The sequence below is a fragment of the Aphelocoma coerulescens genome (genome assembly GCF_041296385.1).
Source record: "Aphelocoma coerulescens isolate FSJ_1873_10779 chromosome Z unlocalized genomic scaffold, UR_Acoe_1.0 ChrZ, whole genome shotgun sequence".
Lineage (NCBI taxonomy): Eukaryota > Metazoa > Chordata > Aves > Passeriformes > Corvidae > Aphelocoma > Aphelocoma coerulescens.
The window spans coordinates 43,626,771-43,654,146 of record NW_027184085.1 but is presented as its reverse complement, the minus strand read 5'-3'; the positions used below and the strand labels follow the sequence as shown (position 1 = coordinate 43,654,146).

Here is a 27,376-nt window from a genome sequence, read left to right as displayed (position 1 = left end):
TAGAGTTTGGATTTCACCTTTTGCTATGTATATTTTGAATTTGAGGGAGGGACAATGTCGAGTTTGCATGTGAATTTTCTTAATATATATCAAAGATGACACTTTCATGAATGAGGATTTAAGTTGAAAAAGACCCTTAATATCATGAAGTCCAACCATAAACCTAACACTGCTAAGTCCACCACTAAACCGTGTCCCTAAACCCCCTATTCTAAATGCCTTTTAAATATCTCATGGAATGGAGACACACCTCCTGTACTGGGCAGTCTGTTCCAATGCTTCACAACCCCTTCTGTGAAGAAAATTTTCCTAATATCAGATCTAAACATCCTCTGGTGCAACTTGATGCAATTTCCTCTCATCATATTCCTTGTTACCTGTGACTGGCTACCACCTGTATTTAACTGCATTCACCATCATGGCTTGGCCATCCAGTCAGTTTTCAGCCCAGAAAAGAGCACACGTATCCAAGCCATGAGCAGACAGCTTCTCCAGGAGAATTCAGACAGTGTCAATGGCTTTACTAACACCAAGTAAACAATATCCACATTCTCTTCTCCACTAAGTGGGTCACCCTGTTGGAGAAGATGATCAGGTTGGTCAAGCAGGACCTGACTTTCCTAAACCTCTGCTGGTTGGGCCATATCACCTGCTTGTTCTGTACATGTCACATGGTGGCACACAAATTGATTGCCATCTCAAGATGAGTGCTGTCACTGCTCCATAATCATCCCCGGCACTGAGGTCAGACAGGCCAGAGATTCCCTGGATTGTTCTTCCTGCCGTTCTTGTAGATGGGCATCACACTGGGTAACCTCCAGTCACCTGGGACCTCCCAGGTTAGCCAGAACTGACGGTAAATGATTGAAAGTGACCCAGTGAGAACTTCCCCAGGAATAAGTGACCTTAGTATTAAAGACTGCAGCAATGAAGGCATTAAGTACCTCAATAATAAACTTTCACATATAAGAAATCCCTTTTCTTTTTGCTATGACAAATGAGAAAAAAACTAAGAGAAGGATGGTAACAACACATTTGAGTACAAACACCCAAAGGAAGCAGGAAGCAAATATAAAATAACTTTAATCACCAGAGCAAATCATTTTCCTTCAGGGCCTTCAGTACTCTTAGATAGGGGGAATACACTTGAGAAAGGTTAAGAGCATTGAATTGTGCATGCAGAATAATTTTCTGTGGGCTCAAGGCACTGAGTTGGAATCAGGTTTCAAGTCTGAAGACACTGAAATCCGGGAACATGGAGCAGAAGATTATGAAGCCTGTGTAATAAAAGAAAAATAGAGCTAGGTAATACCATAACTTTTTATTGCAGTTGAATTCCCTTCCAGAAGCCAAAGATACTGTTTCAAAGTCTTGAAATCTCACTCACCTCTGAGAACACTTGAAAAGAGTTTTCATACTAGCAGGTTCTCCTCAAATGCTGCTACTAATTTGATCTCTGCATATTTGGAAAAAAAATTGCAAGGGGAAACACATTCCTTCATAGATCCATATACTGGAATGTTATACAGATCCATGTATTGGAATGTTATGCTTTTTTGTGGACAAGCAGAATCTTCAGTGAATGGGTGAATGTGCTCCTTCCTATTTCATTCTATGTGGAGAATTATGCAAGACTCTGTCTCTGAAGTATGTAGGACAACAAAATATGCCAATTACAGGATTAAAGAAAGTGGCAGGACTGTTTTTTTCTCTATGCTGCATGAAAGCCCTGGTGCAGAGAAGTTATGTTGGGGTTTTAGTTTCATCCTAGTTTTTTTCTGTTAAAGGAATTTTTTCCCATATGCATGTTGCTAGGAGATAAATGGCCGTACTTAAGAGAAGACAAAAGGGCCTTGCCAGGCTTTTGTTTTTCACCTGGTTGTCAGTTCAGTTCGCTCTCAGCGTCTGGAGAGAGAAGCCGCAGAGAGAGGAGCTGCTGGTTCTTTTTCTCGGTGTCTTTCTTTCTGCGGGAAACAACGCTGGGATCCCAAGGCTGCTTTCCCTGCCCTGCTGGAGGCTGGGCTGTGGCCGCCCTGCCCCGCTGCTGCTTCGAGCCTTCGCTGCGTTGTAGCCGTGCTCGCCCTGCCTGCCTGGAGCCCCGGGGGGTTCCCCTTTTGGATACATCTCGTCTGCCACCCGGGATTTGTGTTTGTGCCTGCTGCTCCAGCCTGCTGTTCCCGAGAGTCCAGGATCGGCTGCCCAGGGGTTTGTGAAGCCTTTGTTCCATCCCTTCCCCGGGATCCCAGGGCACCAGAGCCGCGTGCTCCCCGAGCTCGCTCCGGAGCGCCCCCTGCAGCCGCGGGGGAACCATCGCACCTGCCCTGCTCACCGGGAGCCGCCAGCGCCCCTGCCGGCTGCGAGCGGAACTGCACCCGAGGGGAAAGGGCCCGACAGCCGAGAAGGCTGGCACTGGGTTTGGGATTGCTGTTACTGCCAGAGTTGTTGTTGTTTGTTTGACTGGTTATACAGAGATATATATATATATATATATGTATATATATATATAGTAAAGAACTGTTACTCCTATTTCCCACATCTTTGCCTAAAGGCCCTTGATTTCAAAATTATAATAACTCAGAGGGAAAGGGGTTATATCTGCCACTTCAAGGGAGGCTTCTGCCTTCCTTAGCAGGCACCTGTCTTTCAAAACCGAGACAAGTTATTTACCCTATCCTTCAGACATTTCAGTATTTCCAGATCTACCAAGACAGGAAACAGCAGTCTTATTGCAGAGACCGTGTTCTCCACATTTGCTCCTTCTTTTGACTAACCCATTCTATAGTCAAGCGCAGAAAATACAGCAACTTGAACATTAATTTATCAAACTAGAAACTGATTTGATCTGGAGCTGCTTCATGTTCTGCAGTTTTCTAAGTTTAAATTCACTCTGTAAAATCATAGTCGTGTTAACATATTCCCTGGACATTCTTCATTTATCAGAAGGGTGCTTGGAATAAGAAACATTATTCAAACATTCTCTCTGGTTTTTTGTGACCTAAATATTCAAACCAACCTGAAGCACTTTGACAGAAAGAGGTTACAGCTAAAAAAGTTCACCAAACCTGAATTTTCCAAATGTTTTTGGTTAGCTCAAAAAATACATTCCTTATGATCCCTTGTGATGTAGTCTGAGCTTTGATTTCAACCAGTGTTAACCAAAAACCCTACGTGACATGTCTCAGAGGCAGATTCCTATTGATAAAAACGTGCAAATATTATTCAGCAAATACAAAACTCGCCTGGAATCAGGCTTGAACCGCTGTTGAGACTGGCAAATCAAAGCCTGAAAGATTGCATTAACAGGAGAATGTGTCAAATTTGCCCATGTCTTGAATCCAGGTAAACACAAGTGATCCATCAGCTGCAGGACAGAGCATGTCCCTGAGAGGGAGTCCTGCTTGTTCCTTCACATAGCTCCCCCTATAAGGATTTAGAAACTGATTTACAGGAACAGAGCTTTAGAAGTTTGTAAGCATTGAAAAAAAAGAGAATGCTGCATGGTTTAACAACGTAAATTCTGCCACCTACTGACGGCGAAAGTGAACCTGCAGTTTATGAACAGGCTGAGAAAGGCCTGGCTCACACAGGTGCTGGCGGGTGGGCACTGCTGTAAGTCCACTGGCACCCGTGGTTCACCCAGGCACTCTGCCTGCATGCTCAGAGCATAAAAGAAGATGAGTGTATGCAGCGCAGCAGTGCATGAGAAGGATGACCAAGCCAGTATGTACAAACCCAATTAATTCATCAGCACACACTGGAACTGCTGCTGCCTCTGGATCTTGTCTTCAGGGAGCTCAATAAGCAGATTCAGTTATTGGCTGCATAGAAATACAATATGGGAAGAGGGGAAGGCAGCAGACACTGATGTTCTTTCACAGTCCTTTTGCTTACTGGACAGCAATCAGCATTCTCCATCTTTAAAGTGTGTCAACTACACAGTGACTCGATACAATTTTGCAATTTCCTAAAATGTCAGATGGCTCTGAACTGAGCCATACACAGAAAAGACGTCACCTCCATCCAGTGAAAATGCATGTACTCGTCACTGCCCAAAATCTCCTCACATTATTTTCATTGTCCTCTGTCTTGTGCACAGGTTCTAGGAGGAGACAAAGCATTGGGGTAAAGGTTGCTGTGCCTGCTGTTAGGAAGGGAAACAGCAAATTGTGTGGTGTTTAGAAATGTGATTTCAGAGCAAAATCATATGGGTTAAAAACATTAGCTTCTACATATCTGCCCTGGAAGCATTCCTAAGCTAGATAGGTATAAACTCATTGCTACCTGCCACATTTCTCAGTGCTTACCTTCAGCAAAACTGCCCTTCAGGGTAAAGGGGGTGGCAAATGCATAGAAAACTACAGTTGAAATAACAAAAAGGCAAAAAGCTAAGCTGCTTAAAGGATGTGTTACTAATTAATAAAGTCTGCAATTAATCATTAAAACCTTGGCAAGGGCAGACTGCAATAAAATCCAGGCTTGCCATCTCCATCTTCCTTGTTCTAATGACTTGAAAACCCTTTGTCCCTGACACAGACAATCAGCTTGACAATTTGATGACTTGACTGTGCATCAATACCACAGTTAAAACATTTGTAGTCCCTCACATGTTGTAAGAGTCACTAGGCCACAACTCACTATTGGGTACAACTTTCCTACTCCAGAGCAGTGAGGCACACTAGAACAGGCAGACACAGACCTGGTAACAATAAAAACAACCATAACACTAATGAAATAGTGCTAATGACTAATATCTCATGCCCATCTAGAAACTCACAGGGAGGAATAAATGCTGCAAGAGATATTCAGTGAGATATAGCAAAGGAAAACACAAGAACAGCAGGAGCCAGTATCCTCTCTACTTAGAGTGAGGGTAGCTCATCTGCCTCTTCTTTACCAGTGTGTTACACACACTGTTTGACACCTGCTTAATGACTTCCATGATGACTTACAGAACATACCCTCCTCACAACATAATGGGTCTGCACTATAAACCAAACATGATTCTTCCTGCAAGCTCAGTAGCTGAGACGGATTATCTATTTCTCCAAGAAATTTCACAGGAAAATACAGTGTCCTAAATCTACTCTCACAGAAGGCTTGCTCTAAAGAAAGATGAAATGCCGTCAGCTCTCCTAATTCTTCTGTAAGTTAGCCTACCCCCCGATAAAGGCAGATCCACTCATTAGAGAGGTAGAAGAAGTCCCCCACCTTCCCTGTACCCTGCCACCAGTGCTAAGCAGCAGAATATGTCCTTTGGAGATTTTCTGGAAGTGGTGTCTCTGATGAAAGAAAAGCTTTACAGTAGGAAGACATTTATTTTAGGAAAGCCTCTGAGGTTGACCTCAGAGGAAAATGTGATGGGATAACACCTGAAAAAGAGGACAGGTATCTCAATCCCAACTGAAGCTATTTGAGACTATTAGTTTACCATCACTTTTATTGCAATTGAGTTCTCTTGTTTTAAGAAATATTTTGACTAAATAGTTTCTCATTGAAAAATGCAAGTTCCTTGAAATTGAAACTTCTTAGCAATGCAGAAATCTTTCCCTAAATCTGTCAGAAATTAATCTTGATATCTGAAGTACAATGTCTGATCTATACCAGACTCTGTCCTTGGTCATTAATCCAAACAGAACCAACTGTTCACAGAGGGAGGCATTAATTTGAAAAACAAGTGAACAGCAGTGCACTATGTCCAACAGCATTTGCATTATCTCAGTAATTAGATGATTATCTAAAAAAGCAGGGGAGTTTATCTTTTTAAAATAAAAAATAGGGAATTATATTTTTCCTGCTGCAAAACAGCTACTGAAATCTGTCTTTGTGGTGTGGCAACATTTACCACTGTTGAGGTTTTGTTCTGCAAAGTACAATGTCTAATGTAAATTGTCTGAGAACCTGTGTTTTCTCTCTCTATTCATAAATCTTCCTGCCTTTCACTATTTTCATTCATCTGCTGTTCCTGTTTTGCAAGCACAGACTGGCCATACCCTCCAGCTGTCTCAAATGCACAGCACATTAGGAAGCAGTGAGGGAGGTGGGCTTGTAGCCAGGAGCTTTGTTATGGCTCCTGTGAGTGAGGACCTCACCAGCAAGGAGCTGAGATGCAGAATGGCAAGTTTTACTCAGGATCAGGGACAGAAACAGTGATCAGGTTGGACAGAGCAGCTCCCAAGGGAGACAAGGGGCAGGCCCTCACCTCTGGCCTTCTCTACAACAGTTCTTACTAGGGAAGTAGCTTGGGCTCAGACAGCTAAACTTAACTCAGCCAAGTAAACGTCTGGAATGTGGATGTGTGCTGGACCCTACCTACTGAGGATCTGAAGCAAGAAGGGAAAGATGTCCTCATCTACCTCTAAAACAAGTGGCTTTCTGGTAATGAGCTATCACAAGCATCCACGTCAATACACTTGGTGGATAGATGACACCTCTCTAAAATGTACAATGTTCCCATAGCACTGCTAAAAACTAGTTTTCCGCATTTAAGTTTTTTCCATCTTTCAGCTTGAAAACTGTCTCATGAAATCTTTTGAATTTCAAAGTGACACACTTCTCAGTCTTCTGCAATCCCTTCTACCAGGAACAAAAGTGTCCATACCACACACTGCATCCTGCCCCAGAATTTTTCCAGTGTGCCATGCAAATGGATAAAACTGCACTTTTGTACCCAGGGTCTGGCAGAGACTCTGTGGCCTATGCCTAGCTAGCTGCTTTGGTCAGGTTTCTGGAACCAGTCAGTGAGATAACAGGGACAGTGACAGGACAAATAACAAAAACCTCTTGAGTCAGTTATTAGCACTCTTTCCACATTCGTCCATCTCTGGAGCCTGTTGCCTGTGTCCCTTCACCTCAATGTCTGAGTTCTGTGTTATTAATCACTTGCTCATTAGTCCTGCAGCAGAAGTTAAACACTTCTGCTTGTCTGCCACAACTGTGAAGATGCCACAGCAAAAGAGCTATTTCTCAATGTCAGCTGTTCAAGAGTGATGTATCTTCAAGTGAAACAACAAGTTTGGCTTTTCAGACTATTATCTACAAGCAGACTGTTTCTGCTTATATTTTGAAGGTATTCTTCCACTTAGGAGCTTACACCAACTGTCAACAGAAGCATTAATAACAGGAAAACCTGGTGCAGGTGACTAGAGGCTGGAGTTAGAATGGTGTCAGGTAGAGGCGAAGAGCAACAAGAACATTCTGGAATACTACTGAATTAATATTTTTGGGAAAGGCAGAAAAATATAATTCCTACTGACAAATCCTACATGTTAGAAAACAACTTACTTGGTGGATATTATTCCACTATTTAGGGGAATATTTTGTCAAATGAAACAGTGTGGCCAAAACAAAATAAACGATAAAAAAATTGGCTGATTGTGTTCCTGTAAAATACTTTTGAGTTTGAATGAACAATCAGAAGCAACTGTACCTCTGTAAATTCTCCAGGTGAGCCATAGCCTCTAGATAATCAAAGACCTGCTAATCAAAGATAAAGTGCTGACAAGAAAAAATGCTTGAAGAAGTATTAGAACTGCTCTTCTCAAGAATACTGTCAGCCAATGTTTTTTCTTTGGTGTTTATACTACAGTGATTATTGCAGATGGGCAAGTATTTTTTTCCTCCATCCAATCTTCTTGTGGCCTCAGACCCCAGACCTAGTAGTATGAGACTGTGTCAACTAACACATGCCTGGTTCAAAGGACATGGGCAGCCTGATAGCTGATACTGCTAAGCGGATGAAACCTACATCCACTGGAGAGCCATTCACAGTACCATCCTGGTCTCCAGGACCAACAAGGATGGAAACCCTCCAACTAGGCCAATAAGGTCACACAAGTTCTACCACTTGCAATTATGTTCTTAAATAAGCAGTGTGCTTTTTTATTCCAACAGAAACTCAATATTAACAGGAGCTGATGGATGTGTAGAACTTCTGAAAGTCCTCATATTTTCTGTAAGCCGGAAAAAGTAACATAACACCAGATTTTCAAACATTCTTTCGATCAATTACAGGCTTTCACTAAGCAAAGTACTTGTTATGAATTTAAAGATAAGCATGTCTATATATGGAGGAAACAAACAGGCTGAGATCATCAGTTTCAAATAGATCTTGATGCCTGTTTATACATATTTATGTACTTCTTTTTGTAATTGGAGTGCTGGCCATTGTATTAAAAGAAATTGCTTTTCAAATTTTTATTACCCTAATTTTGAAGGTAAATATGAGTGACTCAAAGGACAACCAAGCATTGCAGCTGGGACCTTTAGAACCCACCCAGAAGGAAAAAAATCCAGTGAAATTCAACGTGAAGGCCCTATTATCTTCTTTTGTTAGCTGTCACTGCCAGCTGTATTGGCTGTATGTATACTGTCAACTGCAGTACGGAGCTGAATTATGCTGACCCCCCTGACAGTTCAATATCTCTATCCACCTCTCTGATTTAACTCAGCCTGAAAGTTTCAAAAGACTACTTTCAAGGACTCACACAGAGGATACAGAACAATATTTTGAGCTCCATCAGTGTCTGTTCACTTACATTGAGTATATGAATGTGTTTGTGTCCGTGGTAAAGCGGTCCTTGGTCTTAAGCCTGCACCTGAGTTGAATGCCACTTCTGAGCCCACTGCAAATATTCAGCATAACCAATAGTCCAGACCTGTGCCAATCTATCCATCATTAGCTGGCTAATACTACAACTACGCTATTAAATTCAGCCTCTGGAGAGGGATGTTTCTACTCCTCTCTCACACAAAATACTACGCAGAAGGCCAGAGCAATACAACACTTTGAATATAGCCATGTCTCCTTTCTCCTCTTACTATGAGAAAGAGCTGAACCTTCCTTGATGAGTGATTCCTTGCATAACATTAAAGAGTGTAGAATGGAACAGTACCTCCCTCTACAGCCCCTCTCCCTATCTTCCCGAAGAAAACAAATGGCAGGTCCCTCTAGCTTAGTTTTTTTAGGCAATGACTTTTCTCCAAGAGATTTACAGCAGCAGCCTTGTGAGAGATTTGTAGCAGGCAGTCCTCCATCTGTAGTCTAACATCCTCATTATGGGAGCCATAATTCTCCTGGAGTGAAATGACAGGAGATTGTAATAGCTCATCACGTATTATGATGGTACAGTCTCTACAGGAAGGCTTGTACTTGGCTTTGTATGTCTCCTTTGGGTAACACAAAACTTTCTCAAAAGACTGAAATAAATTCTTCTGTTTTGATTGCTACCATGCCATCATTGCACACCCTATCCCCACCTCCATGCACACACAACAGCACCATCCTAGGTATTTTAAAGAACATTTTCTGAAAAGTGGATTTTTTGGGGGGCTTGGATACCAGATATGGAACATTTCAGCTGCAAATTGCTAGCGGGATTCTGGCTCAGGCCAGTAACGATGTGAAAGTGCAACAGGTGTTTTGCTTGCATGAAATGGTCTATTCATACAGTTCTTCGTGCACAGGTGATCTGACGTTAGAAAGAAGTCTAACAGGTATTAAATAGGGCAAAACCCCACACTTTAATATACAAAGAATATTCATTTTACTTTCAGTTTTTAGGTACAAAGCAGTACCTAAACAAAATGTTTAGAAAGCCATTTTCTTAACACACCAAAATGATAATCTTCTAATGAGTCCTGAATATTTTTGATAGCCTTCTACAGACAGGATCTCTACTGTACACCTCTATCCTCTCACCAGAAAGTTATGTCTCTAAGAGTATAATGGACCAAAATTTTGATTTAGGACTGGAGAAAGAAAATTTCACCTTCCTGATTCATTCAAAAAGCTCTATACTCTTTCTCTTTCCTTGGAGTCTTCAGTGTTTACATGGAAACAGACCTAATATGACTCATTGTATGTATATATATATATATATGTACTGCAGTACAAAGTAGAATCACATTAGGTTTTCTGACTTTCTCAGAGGGTTTACTGAATTGACCTGTTCTTCTGTGGTCAGACATGCTTTAACTGGTGAAAACTCAGACTTACTGAGCACTGTGCATCTTTTCTTAGTCAGCAATGAAAAAGTCTGCAAGAATCCTATTATTCTAATTCCAAAGAAGGATGCCTTGAATGTTTTTACGTTGACTGACAAAAAATCACAACTGACAGGATTTTTACTATACAAGCTGGAGTTTGTAATATACAGTTTCAGTTCTCTGCTTTGTTATTGGTGTCCTGCATGATTTGACACAAGCCTCTATGCTGTCATTCCACAGCACTAAAAAATGTACAATGGCATGGTTTAACTTTTAAGAAAGATGATCTGTTTCACATGGGTTCTGAGATATATAGGACCACAGGGGTCTGAGCAGGTCAGTGGGTTTTATCCCCTTATTGCTCATAGAGACAGGCTGACATCCTGTTTGCCATGTGTTTGCTGCAGCTCCTTCTCAGGATGTTCTTCCATTAATATTTGGCTGAAATAGCAGAATCACTCATAATACTGCATCAATACATGAGTACGAAAACGAAGTCCATTCACTGGGCACATTATGGAGCGAATACATGTGGTTCTGTATTTAAATAAATTTAAAAACCCATAAAACCAGAACAACCAGAAAAGCCAAAATCAAATAAAAACAACCCCAAGAATATGGAAGCTGAGCACACAGGATGGGATTTTTAAAAATTCAGAGTGGTTGCCAAGCACACATAGATGCAGATTTATTGGTAGGTAGGAGAAGTCAGCAGAATGATAATAAGCAAAGTTTGTCAATTAGAAGAAGGAGGCAAACAGACAGACTGAAACAATATTCAATTTTTAGTCTGCAAAATGCATTGCTTCCCATTTCATTAATGGCAAAGCCAAGTTTTGACTACCTCTTAGTTGTGCACTTCATTCAGAATTGATCCTGTTCAAAAATTCCATCTCAAAATTCACACTTAAAAACATATCAAAAAGGACTCAATTTTATCTAATACTATTTTAAAGGTATTTCTCATTAACATGAAACAAAAGATAGAGATTATATTGTACTTTGTAAAATTCTTAAGGTTTTAAATATGGGTGGATAAGGTCAAGATGTTGCACCTGGTGAGAAAAGAAAAGGTAAATATTACCATACAATTAATGCTTTCTTCTCAGAATAGAAGCAGTTTGGACATAACCTACAATTTTTTCAAGTACTAAAGGCATTTCTGTCATTCTAGGGCTTTCTCTCTGTTGTTGTCTCTCAGTATCAGACAACACTTGAAAAACTCTTACCTGTCATTTTCATTCTAGCAATGAAATGAAAATACAGATGAAGCTCTTGGATAGGGCAGAAGGGCAGACTCAAATCTCTTAAGGAAAATAACAGTAAATTTGGGCAGTCAGATTTGCTCTTTAGCAGCTTGTGATGTAACCATGCCTTAGAGCCCATTACATTCAGCTTCAGAAATGTATCCAAAAAGCACAAGTCAAAAAATGAACATATGCTTAAAGTTCAACTTCTGTATTACTGAACTAAGATTCAGCAAGTCTCATTTCAGTTCCTTCATGAAATGCTAAACTAAATAAATATAAAAGCACATATAATTATGAATAAGCCAGAATCAAATTTTAAGTCCTTTGCATGACTGACCAGACAAAGCACAGTAAAACTAGTGAGAGCCAGGCAAGTACTGCTACTGCTATTACTGCATCCCTACCAAAAACATAACTTATCTCATTGGTCCAGGGGCAGAGATTCTAGTGATTATTTCTAACACTTGTATCTGTTCAAATAATTTCTACAATTGTAACATACCTGCACTAAATCCCAGTTACCTATGCTACAGCTGGTATGTCTTTATGAGCTTTTCCATAAAGGCTCCCCTAGCCAATGAAGTACTAGCATTTTTTAATCACTGTGAAACTACTATTACCACCTCTCTGCAGCTGCACAAGGCTTTTCATTATTGGCTAAAATATATATATTTTTAAGAGTCCACAAATTTGGGGGCAGACACTGTGTTTTAACTCATTACTCTCTTCTGGTAATCATGCTGAATATGTTTAGTCTACGTGCAAAAAAGTAGGAGTTATAATTTAATTTCCATGACAACACTTTGAGGTCCTAAATGAAGCAAAAGTCCTAAATGAATAGACTATTTTAAAGAATTGAATTTAGTCTGTTTAACAGACTGACTAAATAACATCTATGGCACAGACCTAATGCTTTTGATACCCAAGCAAACACAAAAGAGAAACACTGGGTCAAAAGTCAATTCTATAAATGGCAAAACGGAGGAACAGAGATGCAAAAGTCAATTCTATAGATGGCAAAACGGAGGAACAGAGATACTGATAGCTCCAAAGGTACACAAGAATTGGCTACAAACTTCTTGTTATCAATTCCCGTGTCAATCACAAAATAATCATTCCTTCTAGAGAGTGTTCCTGCAAAACAGTTCTTTGATGGCCATGTCTTTGAACACCACAGAAATATTTGGATAGAACAAGATGGAACAATGAAAATAATAGCAATGTACATTTAAATGGTAAAACGGTATTTTAACTAGGTATTATAAAATGTGAAAATTGTGATGTTACCGATGAGTCATCAACTTTGGAGGTATTTAAAAGATATGTAGATGTGGCTCTTAGGGACATGGTTTAGCAGGGGACTCGGCAGTGCTGGGTTATAGTTGGATGCAATGATCTTAGAGGTCTTTTCCAACCGAAACAATTCCATGATTCTACTTGCCATTAAACTGACAAGAGCTAAAAAACCCAGTGTGATTCACAACTCACCCACATGTCAGTTTCTGGGTTTTTTTTGGAAGCCTAACAAAACTCCTTCTCTAGTCACAAGGTCTCCTTTTTCTCATTCTGCCTGTCAAAGGATCATTTTATACTTAAGTCATTGCGATACTATTTCTAATCTTGGATATTCTACTATATTGATAGAATAGTAGATAATTCTGCTACTGAGTTAAGATTCGGCAAGAAAAAAAAAATTAACAGAGTATTGCTTCATATGTTTAGGCCATGTTCAAACACAACTGTAAGCATACCTTAAGGGGGACTGATGTTAGCCAATGTGATGCTCAACTACAAGAAGGACATGACGGAGGATCTAGGAAACTACAGGTCACGTCAGCAGGACCTCAGTGCCCAGGAAGGTTATGGACTTTGATCACCTTGAGTGCGATCACACGGTATGTACAGGACAATCAGGGGATCAGGAACAGCCAGCATGGTGTTAGGAAAGTCAGGTCTTCATTGACCAACATGATCTCCTTCTATGACAGAGTGATCCCCTTAGTGCTTGAGGGAAAGGCTGTGAGTGTTGTCTATGTGGACCCGAGCAAAGCCTTTGACTCTGTCTCCCATAGTATTCTCCTAGGGAACCTGGCTGCTCATGGCTTGGATATGTGTGCTGTTTGCTGGATAAAAACTGTCTGGATGGCTGAGCCCAAAGAGTGGTGGTGAATAGTGCTACACCCACTTGGCAACTGGTCACTAGTGGTGTTCCCCAGGGCTCAGTATTGGGGCCTGTGTAATATATACTTACATATATTTATAATAATTATCAGTATTTACCAATGACCTGGATGAGGGGATTGAGTGCCCCTTTAGTCATTGTGAAGATGACACCAAGTTGAGTGGGAATGTTGACATGCTGTGGGTAGGGAGGTTCTGCAGAAAAATCTGGACATGCTGGATTGATGGGCCAAGACCAGTGGTAAGAGGTTCAGTAAGGCCAAGTGCCAGGTCCTGCCCTTGGGTCCCCATGCAGTTGCTGCAAGATGGGGGAAGAGTGGCTGAAAGCTGCATGGTAGAAGAGGGCCTAGGAATGCTGAACATGAACAGTGCCTGAACATGATCCAGCAGCATGCCCAGGTGGCCAAGAAGGCTGGGGGCATCCTGGCCTGTATCAGCAACAGTGTGGTCAGCAGGACCAGGGATCGTTCCCCAGTACTTGGCACCGATAAGGCCACAGCTCAAGTTCTGTGTCCTGCTCTGGGCCCTACACAAGGACATTGAGGCACCGGAGTGTGTTCAGAGAAGGGCAGTGGAACTGGTGAAGGGTCTGGAGCACAAGCCTTATGAGGAGTGACTGAGGGAGTTGGGGTTGTTTCACCTGGAGAAAAGGAGGCTCAAGGGGTGACAGTATCACTCTCTGCAACTGCCTGAAAGGAGGGTGTACCCAAGTAGGGACCGGCCTCTTCTCCCAGGTAACAAGAACTGGCCTCAGGCTATGCCAAGGGAAGTTTATACTGGATATTACAAAACATTCTTCTACCATAAGGGTGGTCAGGCATTGGGACAGGCTGCCCAGGAAAGTGGTTAAGGCCATGCCTGGAAGCGTTAAAAGAAGCGTAGAGATGGTGCTTGATTCTACTACACATTCTTGGCTCCAAATGCGTACATACTACGGTGTCATACGAGCGGCTCTTTTCTTCTTCTCAGCGGGAAGCCCCACTGAGCAGAGCTTGGGTTCCTCACTCAGCTGCCCCCCGCCCTGGGTCACACACTGCCCGTGGGGCGAGGGAGGGACGCGGCCTGAGGGCAAGCGGCTCGAGAGCGGCGGCACCTCGGCCGCCATTGCCGCACCGGAAGCGGCCGCGGCGCGCGGGGGGCGGGGTGGGGGCGGGGCCGCCGGCCGGGCAGGTACCCCCGCGCCGCGGTGCCCTGGCCGCGCCCACCCGGGGCCCGCCTCTATAGGCCCCGCCCACCCGCCGGTTCCGCCCCTTCCTCGAGCGGCCGCGGCGCGGGGGAGGAGGATGAGGGGGCGCCGCGGCGGCGCTTGTGGTGCAGCCGCGCTCGTCTGACCGGGCCCCGCGGTCCCCGCCGCTTCGCCGGCGCTCCCTCTGTGCCGCCCTCCGTGCGCCCCGCACCACACCGCCGCTCGGGGCGGGGAGTCGCAGAGAGTGGATGCCTAGCGGGCACCCCCGGGGCAGAGACCCGCGGACGCCATGGGCTGCTGCAGCTCCGCCGCGCACGTGAGTGGCCCGTGTCCCCCTCCCTTCCTGCAGCCCCGCCGCTCTCCTCTGCCGGGCCCTGTCACACCCGCCGCGGTCCCGCTGCCCGCCCCGTGGCTGTGCCCCTCCCGGCCCCGGGTCTGCCCCTGTCGCTGTCCTGTGGCTGCGCAGCCGCTTGTTCCCTCCACAGCCGCGCTCTCTGGCGGCCGTGCAGCCCCTTGTGCCCCTCGCAGCACAGCTTCCCTTAGGCTGCGCACCGCTTTGCTGCCTCCCACCACAGAGCTCCGCTTTCCTGTGGCGGTGCATCCCCTCGCTACACCTGTAGCGCCGTTCTCCCGTGGCTGCGCGCTCGCCCGTGTCCCAGTCTGTAACCATACTCTCTCATGGCTGGGAGCCCCTTGCTTTCCCCTTCACGCTCCTCCACCAACAGCTCTGCTCTCCCGTGACTGTGACTCCCTTGCTTTCCTCTCCCGTAGCCTTGCTGTTTCGTGGCTGGGTACAACCCTCTCACATCCACTTGCCCCAAGCCATGCACATGAACTGTGAACCTTTTTGCTCCCTCTGTAGCTGTGCTTTTCCCGCTTATGGTTATGCACCCCCTTGTTCACCCCCCCATAGCCTTGCTCCTACCGTGCTACGCAGTTCTATTCCTGCATGCTGTTCTGTGTGGTGCTTCCCCTGTGGATCAGCTTCACCTTCCCTCTTCTTCCCCAGCCCTCCTTTGGCTTTGCAATCTTTGCCGTACCCTGCTCCAGTTCCTTGCTATGGCTGCAGCTGCAGACCTCCAGTTCTTACCTGCCATCCTCGTGTGCCTTGCACCACTGTCCTGTGATCCCCACCCCACCTCCCCCCCCCCCACCTCCCCCCCCCCCCCCCGTCATGCCTCAATACATCTCCCTAGATAGCTCTGCATGCCCTTCCGTTCTTGCAGCATGTTCTTTGGGGTCCCTACTGCCCCACCCGAGAGAGAGAGGCTATTCCGTGGGAGGAAAGTCATCATGCCCAGGGCATCCCTCAAATCCACTGCCTCTGGAAAGGGAGACACAGTGAGGAAGGAGGCTGGGATTAGGACGATGTCCAAGGGTTCAGGTGCCTCCCTACATCCATTTCCCTGTGTGTGATTGGTCCCGTGCACATCTCTTGTTTCCGAGGTCGGCTTTTCTTTCTTCCCCCTCCCCCTTCGCTCTGCTTTGCCCTTACTGACTCCTTTTTTTCCCCCAGAGTGGTGCTGCCAGGCAAGGCACAATCGGGAGCTCCACCCAACGCTCCAGTTTGCGGCTGTGCTTCCCATTTTAACTTTCCCTTTAAACATCACGGCTAAAGCTATGCTGCTTTTTTGCTTGGCTCTTTTCTGAAGGCTGTAGTACGATCACGACTGATGCCTTGGCTGTGCTTTGCTCACTTGTAAATGTTAGTTTCCTTTGGCTGTGTCACTTGCAGTGGCTGAATCCAGCTTCCAGCAGACTGCTTATGTGGGAAAGTCTGTCTCTGCTGTCCCAGATGACTCATCACACAGATGAGTTTTTGTAGCTCAGCCGTTCAGGCAGACTTTTTTTTTTATATAAGAGCTCTGTCCTTCCAATGCAGAACACTGCGGAGAGCTGTCCAGTTGCAATAGGGAACATCCTTTCTGTGTAGCAAATATGCTGCAAAGAGGGAGGCAATCAGCTTTATGGTGCATGAAGAAATGGTTTGAACTAAGAGAGTGAGATATATGCTAAATGTTAAGGGAAGATTTTGAAATTGTTCAGTCACTGCAGTAGACTGCCAGAGGATATTGTGAAGTCTGTATTGTTTGAGGTTTGCTAAAAAAAAAAAACCCAAACAAAACCATGTTAGATAAACATCTGTCAGGAGTGGCTTAAGGAAAGCTGATACAGACTTGGAGCACTGAGAGCGAAGTTGATGTTTTGAAGTAATGTTTTGAAGTCTTTTCCAACCTTATTTTCTATGATTCCTATCCAAATTACTTTCCTTAAGTGCTTTGTAGGCTCTTTCTAGCTCTTCTGTATGAATTTGAATTGCTGTTCACTGTCCTTCTCTTAAAGGAAAATGCAGGCTTCTTTGTTTGTAATGTTAGAGGATGAGTTGGTTTGCATATCTGGCCTGTTCATAGGTTTCAGCCGACTGATTTTGGGTTTTAGTGCAATTTGTGTTCTGCTGCCAGGTTATATGATCTTAAAAGTATCCTGCTGAACTTCTCATTTGCCTTCCTTATGTGTGGCAAGATGCAGTACAACGATTGAGCTTTGTACCCCATATATATGACTGAAGTATGAAGAATGGCAGTTTATTGAATTTCCTGACCATAAGCAGTGGTGTGTCTCCTCAGGAAATCCAAATCAAACGCTAGTTGCTAGTAGATAAAATATTATTTTATCAGCAGTTTTGTCTGGTATATGGATTACAGAAACCTTGCTACCTGAAATACAGCATTACATTAGGTCCTAATGCCTGTCTTATCATGCCTTTTATCATTAAAAATAAATGTTGTGTTCCTCATCTTCCATGGTCTTTGCACTTCCCGCTCTTACATTTTTTCCTGGGCAGGGGTCCGTCAGACATTCCTTCATGTCTCCTCACCTTTTTGCTTCTCCCTTTGTAGTCCATATTGGTCTTTGACATAGTCTCTCCTCTTATCATGAACGCACTCATTCCTTATGACTTTGTTTTTCAAGTAGATTTTCTCATTAAGTTTATTTTTCAGCTCTCTAGCCTATTTGATCTTCATCTGCTAATCCCCATTTCTCTTTCTGAGAGAAATGATTACTTCTGTTTTGATTCTGCCAACCATCTTATCTGATTACCGCATCTGCAAGTCCCTTTCTCATGACTGCCACCTTCTCCTCTCATTTCTGATAGTGCATCTACCTGTGACTGATTGTTGAACTGGATAGATTTCTTTGTAGTTTTATTCATAGCTTTTATTTCATACTCAATTACCAATTTTTTCCCTTAGATGCATTTCCCATTCCTTTGCTTTGTGGACTGTATAAAGCTCTATCTTAAGGCCTTTTCCTATGCCTCTTCCCCAGCAGAATCTGAAGGTTTCCAGAGAAAAACTGATTAGAATCGACATGTTTACCTCTATTCAGCATTATTGATTGCTACTTACAGAGATGTATTCTCGTGTTTGTTTTCTGCTTTTTCTGCCTTTTCAACTACCCAAAGTCCCATTCATTCTGTTTTTCAGTTTTAATAAGTTTTTACCTCCTGCTGCCATCTTATTCCCTTCTTAATTTTATTCTAAGTTGCTATTCTCCATCCTTAAAAATAACCACACTCTAGTCTGTTTCTCTTCTTTTCCAAATTCCTGAACAGAGGAACGTATGCTTGTTGCTACACATTCTTTCCTCCTTCTTCCTACTATATTAATTCCAGTCCAGATTCTGTGTTGTGCTGAAATCATCTTCGATTAATATCTCTACATGCTTCTTATGCCCAAGTTGCAAGGACTCCACTTCTTTCTTACCCTCCTTGATCTTTGTTGCTTTCAATAGTATATGTAATCCTCTACCACATGATGTCTTATTCTCCCTGGGATGTCTGTAGTACCGCAGAATTTTTCAAGTTGGAAGGAACCCACAAGGATCATGAATCCAACTCTTAAGTGAATGGTCCTTACAGGGAAAGTACTGTCCTTTTGCAATTATTCACTGCCTTCTAGTCTCTGAATATTGTTTATTTGCCACTACTTCTATCTGTGTTTGTACTTCCAGCCTTTTCCCCCCTTTTGTTAACTTGCTATTTTACCAAATTTTTCAGCTTTATCTGTTAAGAGTCATGTTAAATTAAACTTAATGCAGCCATACCAGACTTTCTTCCAGATGAGCTCATTCTTTCTGTTGTTCCACTGCTGTTTTGCCTGCTGAGGTGATTAGAACTGGAGTACTTCTTTTCCAGTTTCTTTTTTATTTTCATTTTGGTTTTCCATGTTTGCATGAAGTTCTTTCACTTCCACGGGATCACAGATCTTCTGTGATCTCTACTATTTCTTTGTCATCGCAACTAGAATTCTTGTTTACTTCTTGTTCCTTTTCAGTGTTACCTTGTTTCTTTTTGGTGTTATGAGGGTGTTACCATCTTTTTTTCTGTAGGGACTTGTGCAATTCTGTACTTACTTAGTATCACTAAGCTGTCATTTTTTTGTGCTTGCTGTCTCTTTACTATCACCGTCTTGCACCTTGAACTTGCAGAGAAAAGCTTGTGCAATGTCGGCTACATTTTAGCAGTTGTCTTAAAGCAGTCTGTGTATTCCTTGTTAGTTATCATGACCAGATCTTCCTAACATTTTTTTGAATTGTAGTTTAGCCAAAGTGTACTATTGTATATGAGATGAAAGCCTGTAAAAGAAGGGACAAACACTGAAGTGGGATTTCTGTCTCCTGTCTGGTATTGCCGTTAGTTGTCAGTACCTTCATGTTGTTTCAGCCCACTGTCCTCTCTTGGCCATATCTTTATCATGAGATGGCTGTTTTCTCAGAATGGGTGCTTCTGTCTGGATGCATCTCTTTTGCCATGGATCTGCTGTGCAAAAAACCTTAAGTTTCTTCTTACTTTTGATCGAGGTAGCTCTGGTTTGGGGAATTTTTTGTGTGTTTGTGCTGTTTTGGAAATGATCTTCTCTACCTAAATCTAGGGATCTTTTGAGCAAGTGGTGCAGAAGTTGTGAGTTGTTAGAATAATTGAATTTTTTTCAAGTCTTTAGTTTTGCTGAGAAAGAAGAATGGATTTGAGTGCCAGTATTCTCTTCCCTTGCTTTTCATTCTTCTCCTTTACCAATGCTATTTTCTTCTATGTCACAGCATCAATCCATTTTAAAACTGGATTTTCAGGAAGTAACTGTTGGAGTTCATCACTCCTGTGTTCCCAGAACTGTTAGCCTGTGCCGTAAATCTGTTTGAACTAATCCATACAGGTTTTTTGTTTGTTTCTAAGCAAGAAAACTTATTTTACAGTATAACTCAAATTGCTCCACTGATCTAGTTTCTAGCACAGTTCTGTAGAGTTTGGATTGTTATATCTGAGGGGACAGAAGTTCATAGATAGTAAAAGGGAATGAGGTGTGGAGGGAGACAGACCTTAAACTGCTTTCTCATTCAACAGTTGTAATACATCCGTTCTCCCTTCCTGCTGTTCTGCAATGGAAGTAGCTGATTGTAGTTTAAAGGTGTTTGGTTTGGCAACATGTGATAGGAAACAAGGCAATTTATTGAAGTCTCACTGTTTGTATTGCAATTGGGAAATACTGTGTGTGTTTATTTTAAACTTACAGCTTTTTACATGAGTGACTTAATCTACGATATGTGTGATAGAAGCTTGAAATATTGCTCGAAACTGGAGGCATGACTGAGAAAAACAAAGCACATGTTATTCTTGGTGGTTTTAGTGGTGGCCTTGGTTTTTGAAAGACTGTAAGAACTTCCCATTATAAGAAGAGATGAAGACAGATCATCCCTTATCTTTCCCTTGAACATCTGCTAGCAAAACAACATTGAATAAATCTGGAGTTCCTAACTTTTTGAAAAAATGAGTAGTTCTGACAGAATGTCTCTTCTCACTGTTATGGGCAATACAGATTCTAATTGTACATCAGCCATATATCTTCAGCTGTCAGAGGTTCTCACAGTCAAATGAATTTAAGGGACATCAAAACATGCCTGTTTCATTGTGGGTGTACCATCATGGAAGAAGAAAGGTGTTGATGAAGGGAAACAGAATGAGTTGTGAATTCTCCTTCCAGGAGATAGGAAGCTTGATTTCCCCTTCAATATATTGACAGTAGATGAGGCTTCTATTCTAGCTTCTGGTAAGCAGATATAGTATGAAGGATGAAGTGTACAGAACGTGCTGATGATAAGGCATCTCATGGAGTTGCTTCTGTATTTCTGGTCTGTGAGCTCCGTTAGTTTCCTGTGAAGCCTGAGATGTCCTTTTATAAATGCTGTCACAAGCAGCACAACCTGTGCAAATAATTTCTTTTGATCTTAACATAGAAATATTTCAACTACATAGATACTTGTGAGTACTCTATAAAATTCACTGAGTTTTTCCTACTGAGGACTAGCTAATATAAGGTTCAGACTACCCTTCTGGTGTATCACTTCTTGAAAGTCCTAAGTAGCGAGTTATTTCCTTTGCTTTGTCAGGTAATTCAAAGATCGGCGTTTTAAGAGCTTCAGGAAGTGATAGTTTGTACTGGGAACAAGCCTGGGACATAGCATCCTTACAAAATTTTTTTTTTTTTGATGGAGTGAGAACAGTTTTGGATGAGACTGATTATCTTGCATTGTTAATAGTGAATGCTAAATCCAAAGCTTATGTTACTGTAATCTAATTGACATCGAAACTGCTGTCAGCCATCAGAGTTTTAGGTTAGTAATTGTGAGGGTATGTTCAGTATCACCCAACTGATGGCTTTTATTTGTCATTATGAAGAAATGACAGTGTTTGTTAAGTAGTGAAGTTGTCAGCTGTCTTTATGCTGCTTACTCTGAAGGCAGGCTTTGGCGCTAGCTGTGCATGCTTTTTCTGTATTTTGGCTGACTGTAATTTTTGCTCCTATGAACTTAGTGATTTTTTTTGTGAAAAGTAGAACTTGCAAACCAATTTAACAGAAAATGTGTCTTTGATATTTTGTATTTGTATCTTTCCCCCTTTGAAGCAGCTTTTGGGAAATTGTGTAGATCTTATGCTTACCTTCTAAAAAATGGTTATGCAATGTTGTCAGGTTACTTCTACCTGTTGACTAAACTGATTGCTAATTTTTACCTTTGTTTTATGAAACTGTACTGAGAGCTTTGCTATAAATTTTAGAGAAAGAGTTTGTGTTGGTGAATATCTAATCGGGTTTGTTAGATATTTTTAATATCTAGTATCTAATGGCCTTTCAACCACTTTGCAGTTTCCTAGACTTAGACAGTAAGTAAATGTCATTGCATTGATTGGCCTGCTTTTGCTACGCCCCTCTTCTCTTTTTTTTTTTTTTTTTTTCATTTAAATCTTCTTGGTAAGCAATTTTCTAATGTGGAATAAAAGTGTATAATTGTATGACAACAGCCTCAAGAGCATCTGTATGTATATTTAAGAAGAGAGAAGTGTCAACTTCATTTTGAAGTTCAGCTTTACAGTCCAAAGATTTAGTTTTCTCTGCTTTAATATGATTTCAACCCAGAATGCAATGCACTATAAGAATAAGAGATGATTGCTGTATATTGGAAAGCTGATTCCATACTGCATTTCTACATGCTAGTTTCTAGCAGCCGCTGTTCTTATTAGTAGTGTTGCTAGACTGTGGTGGCGAGCATGGTGAGCAGAACATGGTGACTTGTACCTGATAATATATAATGTTCCTGCTCTTTATTAATGTAGCTAATAACACTAGAAATGAGCACTGGCCTGTTTTGTTTTCATTTGGTTTTAAATTGAAACTACTCTTGCAGCTCTTCAGATATATTATTTGACAGAGGAAGAGACCTCTGCGTGTTGTATGCAGATCTACAGAAACAAAACAGGAAACCCATTTGTTCAAGGTCATGATAACCATGACCTGGGAATGCTTTGTCAGACTTCCCATAGTTTGCTATGAAAAACTGAAAAATTATTGCCTAGTTAAAAGGAAATATGCTTATGTAAGAAGGTAGGGGCTTGACACATTATTTCCCTTTCCATTCTCCTCCCAGTGTTAGCTCCTGTTAATCTAATACACTGTGTCCTCGAGCACTGCCCTCTTACTATAATTATGAGTGTTTTTCTTTCTTGTTATGCCAGAAATTTGAACCTCTAAGTTGGGAATTTGTATTTAAGCAGCTGTGATTTTCAGTTGGCAAACATATTTGAATATAGGATGGATTTTGAAGGAACATGTATCAAACTGCTATGAATGTCCCTGTAAGTGGCAACATGGTTAGTGCTCACAGCAGTGCTGTGCAGGCCATGAGCTCCTAATGAGCTGTGGTGTCTTTGGTCTTGAATTTACAAGAAGACAGTGGAGAGAACAGGGGGAGCTTTTCCATGGAATGTCCTTCACATCTCATGTGAAGACCAGTAACTGGGGAGTTCTGCCCTGGGATTCCTGGTGGGTTTTTTGCATGTGTCTCAATGTCCTGTGATAAAGCTAACATTGGAAAGTAAAGTGTGTTTTTAATTTTATGTTTTACTAGTCTAAAGTTAGAAAATATTTTGTAGTCTGTATTTGCAGTCTGTAGAAGTAATGAAATTTGGAATTCTGTGAAACAGGTTGATGAACAAGTAGAAAATTCAAATTATTACAGTAACTTGGTATGTACAAAGTGTCTTCAGAAGTGAAGAAATGTTTTAATTTTTTAGTTTTGTGACTTTGGGGGGTGTTGTGGGTTTTTGTTTGGTTTTTTGTGGTTGGTTTTATTATTGTTGCTTTGAGTTTTCAGTTATTGGTTTGGTTTTGTTTTCTTGACTGTTTTTTTTATTAGTGATTAAGAACCTTGGAAGTTCCAAAATTGCATTGAAATGGATATTTTAAGCCCCTGAAAAATACTACTGTGATATTTTTGAAGTATCCTTATTTATTGCTCATTTGAAATAAATACTTAATAATGTGTAATGAAGAAAAGAAACAATAACTAAATATTTTGAGACTTAAAAACAGGGCTTTTGTCTGCAGATGGTCTGATCTCTAAACTTCAAAACTGCAGCAGGTGTGCTGATCATGTCAACTCTTTATTTAATCAGCTGTGTTATGTTTCAAGATAAATATTTAAGTTGTTGATTGAGGCGGAGGCATGTAATCAAGGAGTTTTGAAGCAATGTTTAATATGAATTGACTGTAAAGATGAATGGAAGATGATCTACAACACAACATATGCTACATTCAAGAGTGAAGTCCCCATGTATGAGTTTTCAGGGTAAACATCCATTAGTAATTCTCTAAGTGATACCTTATGGTGATCTCGATTTTGTTTACCATGTGTTAAAAACTTATTTATAAGTGGAGTCTGAGAACATTAGTGAAATAGAAGATGTGGACCCATTGAATTGGTGGTATTCTTAATCTCTGAAGAGAAGCAAAGTATAAATTCATTACCCTTCAGTGGATAAAGCAGTATTACACCATCAGAAAACTTTTTCTAGCATTATTTCTGAGTTTCATACTTTTAACAGGCAGGTGCATTTTTTCAGTGGACAAGGCATTGAAGATCAAGTGGTGAATGTGAAGTCATTAGGAAAATAAGGATGTGGGTGCCTGTATGTAAAATACTGGTATATGGCTCTTAAGTCTGAAGTGTAACTAGTGTCTGCTTTGCAGTAAACTGAAAAATACACCATTTTGTAATGAGATTGAAGCAGAAATTGCACACAAATGGACTCACAGTTGAACTCCACCGTGAATTGCATGTTCTATTATGCAGTCCCTTTTCGAATTGCCCCAAGGTGTTTGGGCTTCTTTCTAGAGATGGCTGGGACATGCTGCAGTAGTGTTGCAGTGACAAGCACTTTTGTCCCTGTAAGTGGGAGACATTGTTTCAGTTTTGCAAGTCTGGGGCAATTCAAGTCTCCCATGAGAATGCAACCATTAGTAAGTTCTTTGAGGTTGGAGCAATACTGCTTTTCCCCAGAGGTAGATCCAGGCCAAGTCTGCACTAACAGTTTTTTTCGTGTGTTTATGGAGGTATTTTTATGATACAATGTAGTTCATTCTTCCAGGGAATTGATATAATTTGGTAGGGTAAAAGTTTGCACTTGCTGGTGCATGTTCCTGCTCTAGTAATGGAGGTGTACCAATAATATGCTGTATAATAAACAAGTTTTATTGTGAACCTGAGAGATTGTCTGAACTCAAGATAGAGTGATGTAAGCTGCTATTTAGTGCTTTGTCTGAATACTTGTAGGTCATGCATAGGAAGTCTGTAGGTAATGGTGAACATTTTAACTAAGTCAACTGTGTCAGTGTTCTTAGACTTCTTGGTGAAGTAAGCTAAGGGTTTTCTATAAACCTGTAACATGATTGGTAAAGACGTGAACTGAAAATAGGTTTAATGCTTCAAGACTTTGTTCTGCACACTTTAAACAGTAGATTCACCGCATGAACATTTTATATAGAGAATTGGTTTACTTGAGTTGTTACTTTTGTTCTCGAAAGTGTACTTGTGTGGGGAGTTGAGTGTGTATGCTTGGGATCAGGACTCATATACTCTTTTTCTTTAGGCTCTAGGATTGAGGTCTTTTAAGAGGTGGAAGAAGTTTCATTAGGACAGCATGCAGCTGCTGCTAGTTCTTCTTTTAAACAGCTGCACAGTGTAGAAAAGTCTGCCATGTCTTGGACAGAAAAATGCCATATCTGTTAAACCTGGAGAATTACTCTATTGCATTGCAAACAGTTTGGTAAACTAGTAAATTATGGCTCATCTTATTTGTAGGCAGAATGCTTCACAGTAAAGGTCAACGTGTGATTAGTACTGTTCTTTAGCTTGTAAAAATGTAAAATGAGTAAAATACCGTCTCCTTAAATGGCTGTTAGGAAACACTGATAAATGTTTCAAGAACTGTCTTTTTTCTTTTTTTTTTCTTCTGTGTGGGTATGTTTCAATAGCATTTGAAGATGCAGCGTTAAACTTGGCTTGCAGGACAGCTTCTGAACTGGATGACTTCTTGGTCATCACCTTTTTAACTTGGCTTGCCCATTTCCCAAGGAGCCCTTACATATCATTTGGTGGTATGCACAGTATTGCAAATGGACCCTCCTATTTTGAAGGGTCAAACTTGCATCAGAGGTGTAAAATTTATGTATTCTGTACTCACAGTGCTACTGGAATAAACCAAATACTGTATATATGATCAATTGAATCTGTTACTTTATCAGAACCAGTCTGCCTTCTAGGAAAGGTGGATGTCGCAGGACTCCAGCAGTTTCCACAAAAGATGGTCAGGATGAGAATCCTTTTCTGCCTCTAAAGGCCATTTATTAATGCTATGTGCATGCTGTGGCTGTTTGTCTTCTATGAGGATAGTTAGCTTCACAATATAAATAAACAAAGAGCAGTTATGTCTGATTACTCTTCTGTATTGAACTACAGTTGTATGTACTCTTGAGTCCAGACGTCACATCAAGGTGATAAAACCACCGAGAATTTAAAGGAGGTGTAGTTAGATTAATATGATTCCTAGGATAGGGTTTTGTAACACATTATCTTAACATCAGTGTCCTTAACTATCTGAATGAAGTTGTGGCTTTATTCTTACAACCTTTGTGTTCATATGCAAATTGGAATAATCCTATACTCTCCAGTTGCTAACTTACACTCACTAGCCGAAGTGGAGCCTATAGTCTAACCTCTAGGCTCTGACCTGCAGCTTGTTTTCATCCAGTGGTTGTAACTCATGCCAGTTATTAATTGGGTTGTCCTTAATTCAGCCCACCTGCCTCAGTAGTACTTTAATTTTCTTCTTGAAACATGTGCTCTGACCACCACAAGATTTTTTTCTTTCTGCTGCCTGTACCATGGTGTTGCAACATCATCAGCTGATGCAAATTCCATCTTTATCCTTATCTTATTCACATCTTTGCTATTAACCCACAGCTTGATTATCTGTATATATAGTGCTGCAGATGTTCTTTAATAGGCTTCTTGCTTCAGTCTCATCACTCCCAAATTTTACATTGCATGAGACATCTTGTGTTTCAAATAAATTCTCTGTAGCTCCCTGCATCTGTAGTCTCCTGTTGAAATGCTGTATTTTTACATTTTTTTATGGTCTTATATGTGTTTCATGCTGGTTGTGGCACGTGAGTGCTTGTATGGCAGCATCCAGTACTGCTGTTACAGTTGCCAGTGAAAGTGGTAACCACTGGTTTTGGCTATTCCTGTACAGAAGTATATTGCAGTATGCAGAGGAGACCTACTATTTGGTGCTGCAAAGATATATTTTGGAAGTGGCAGCAAGAAAGAAATCTGGAAGAGGGATTTCTGGTTTTGTTTGGGAGTGACTGGATGCAATGAATACCAAGAAAATAACTTCTTTTTTATTTTGTGTTTGCATGCAATTATTTTCAGTCATGAGAATGTGTAACTCTGAATTCAACTAGGAAAAACCCGTAGTTAATGTCCTGACGTTCTTCACACTTCCTCTTCTGCAAGAGAAGGCTTAATTGTAGACATGCAATTTTCTAGGTGTGTAGTGCTAAAACATGATTGTAAAACTGCTGAACGCAAGGGTTCTGATTTGGTTTTGAGTTTGCTAAGTCTTGTGCAAAATGGACAGGTGTAAACTTCTGAACACACTCATTTGGGTTCTTGAGTAAATAACTCATGAAATCAACACAGAAAAGCTGTTATGAGGAAATGTTCCCAACCTGCAAGTTTGTCTTGGAGAGAAGGGCTCTTTTGCCAGCCTTCCACTTCTGACTGATAGTGCTCAAAATTCTCTGTGCTTTCATGACAGTACAGGCTCTGTGCTTTGTTAATGGCAAGAATATCTTTAGAGGGCATAGTGTAAATTACAAAA

General features: G+C 41.4%; 1 protein-coding gene across 2 annotated transcripts in view; it reads left to right on the top strand.

The window, feature by feature from the left end:
* Positions 1–14,677: 14,677 nt before the first annotated feature.
* SLC44A1 (solute carrier family 44 member 1) overlaps positions 14,678–27,376 on the top strand; it is a 66,476-nt gene continuing 53,777 nt past the window's right edge. For both annotated transcript variants that reach the window (XM_069001086.1, XM_069001085.1), the window contains exon 1: positions 14,678–14,917. In XM_069001086.1, coding sequence (XP_068857187.1) covers positions 14,891–14,917 — 27 coding nt within the window. In that variant the 5' untranslated portion in view covers positions 14,678–14,890. The remainder of the gene's footprint in view (positions 14,918–27,376) is intronic.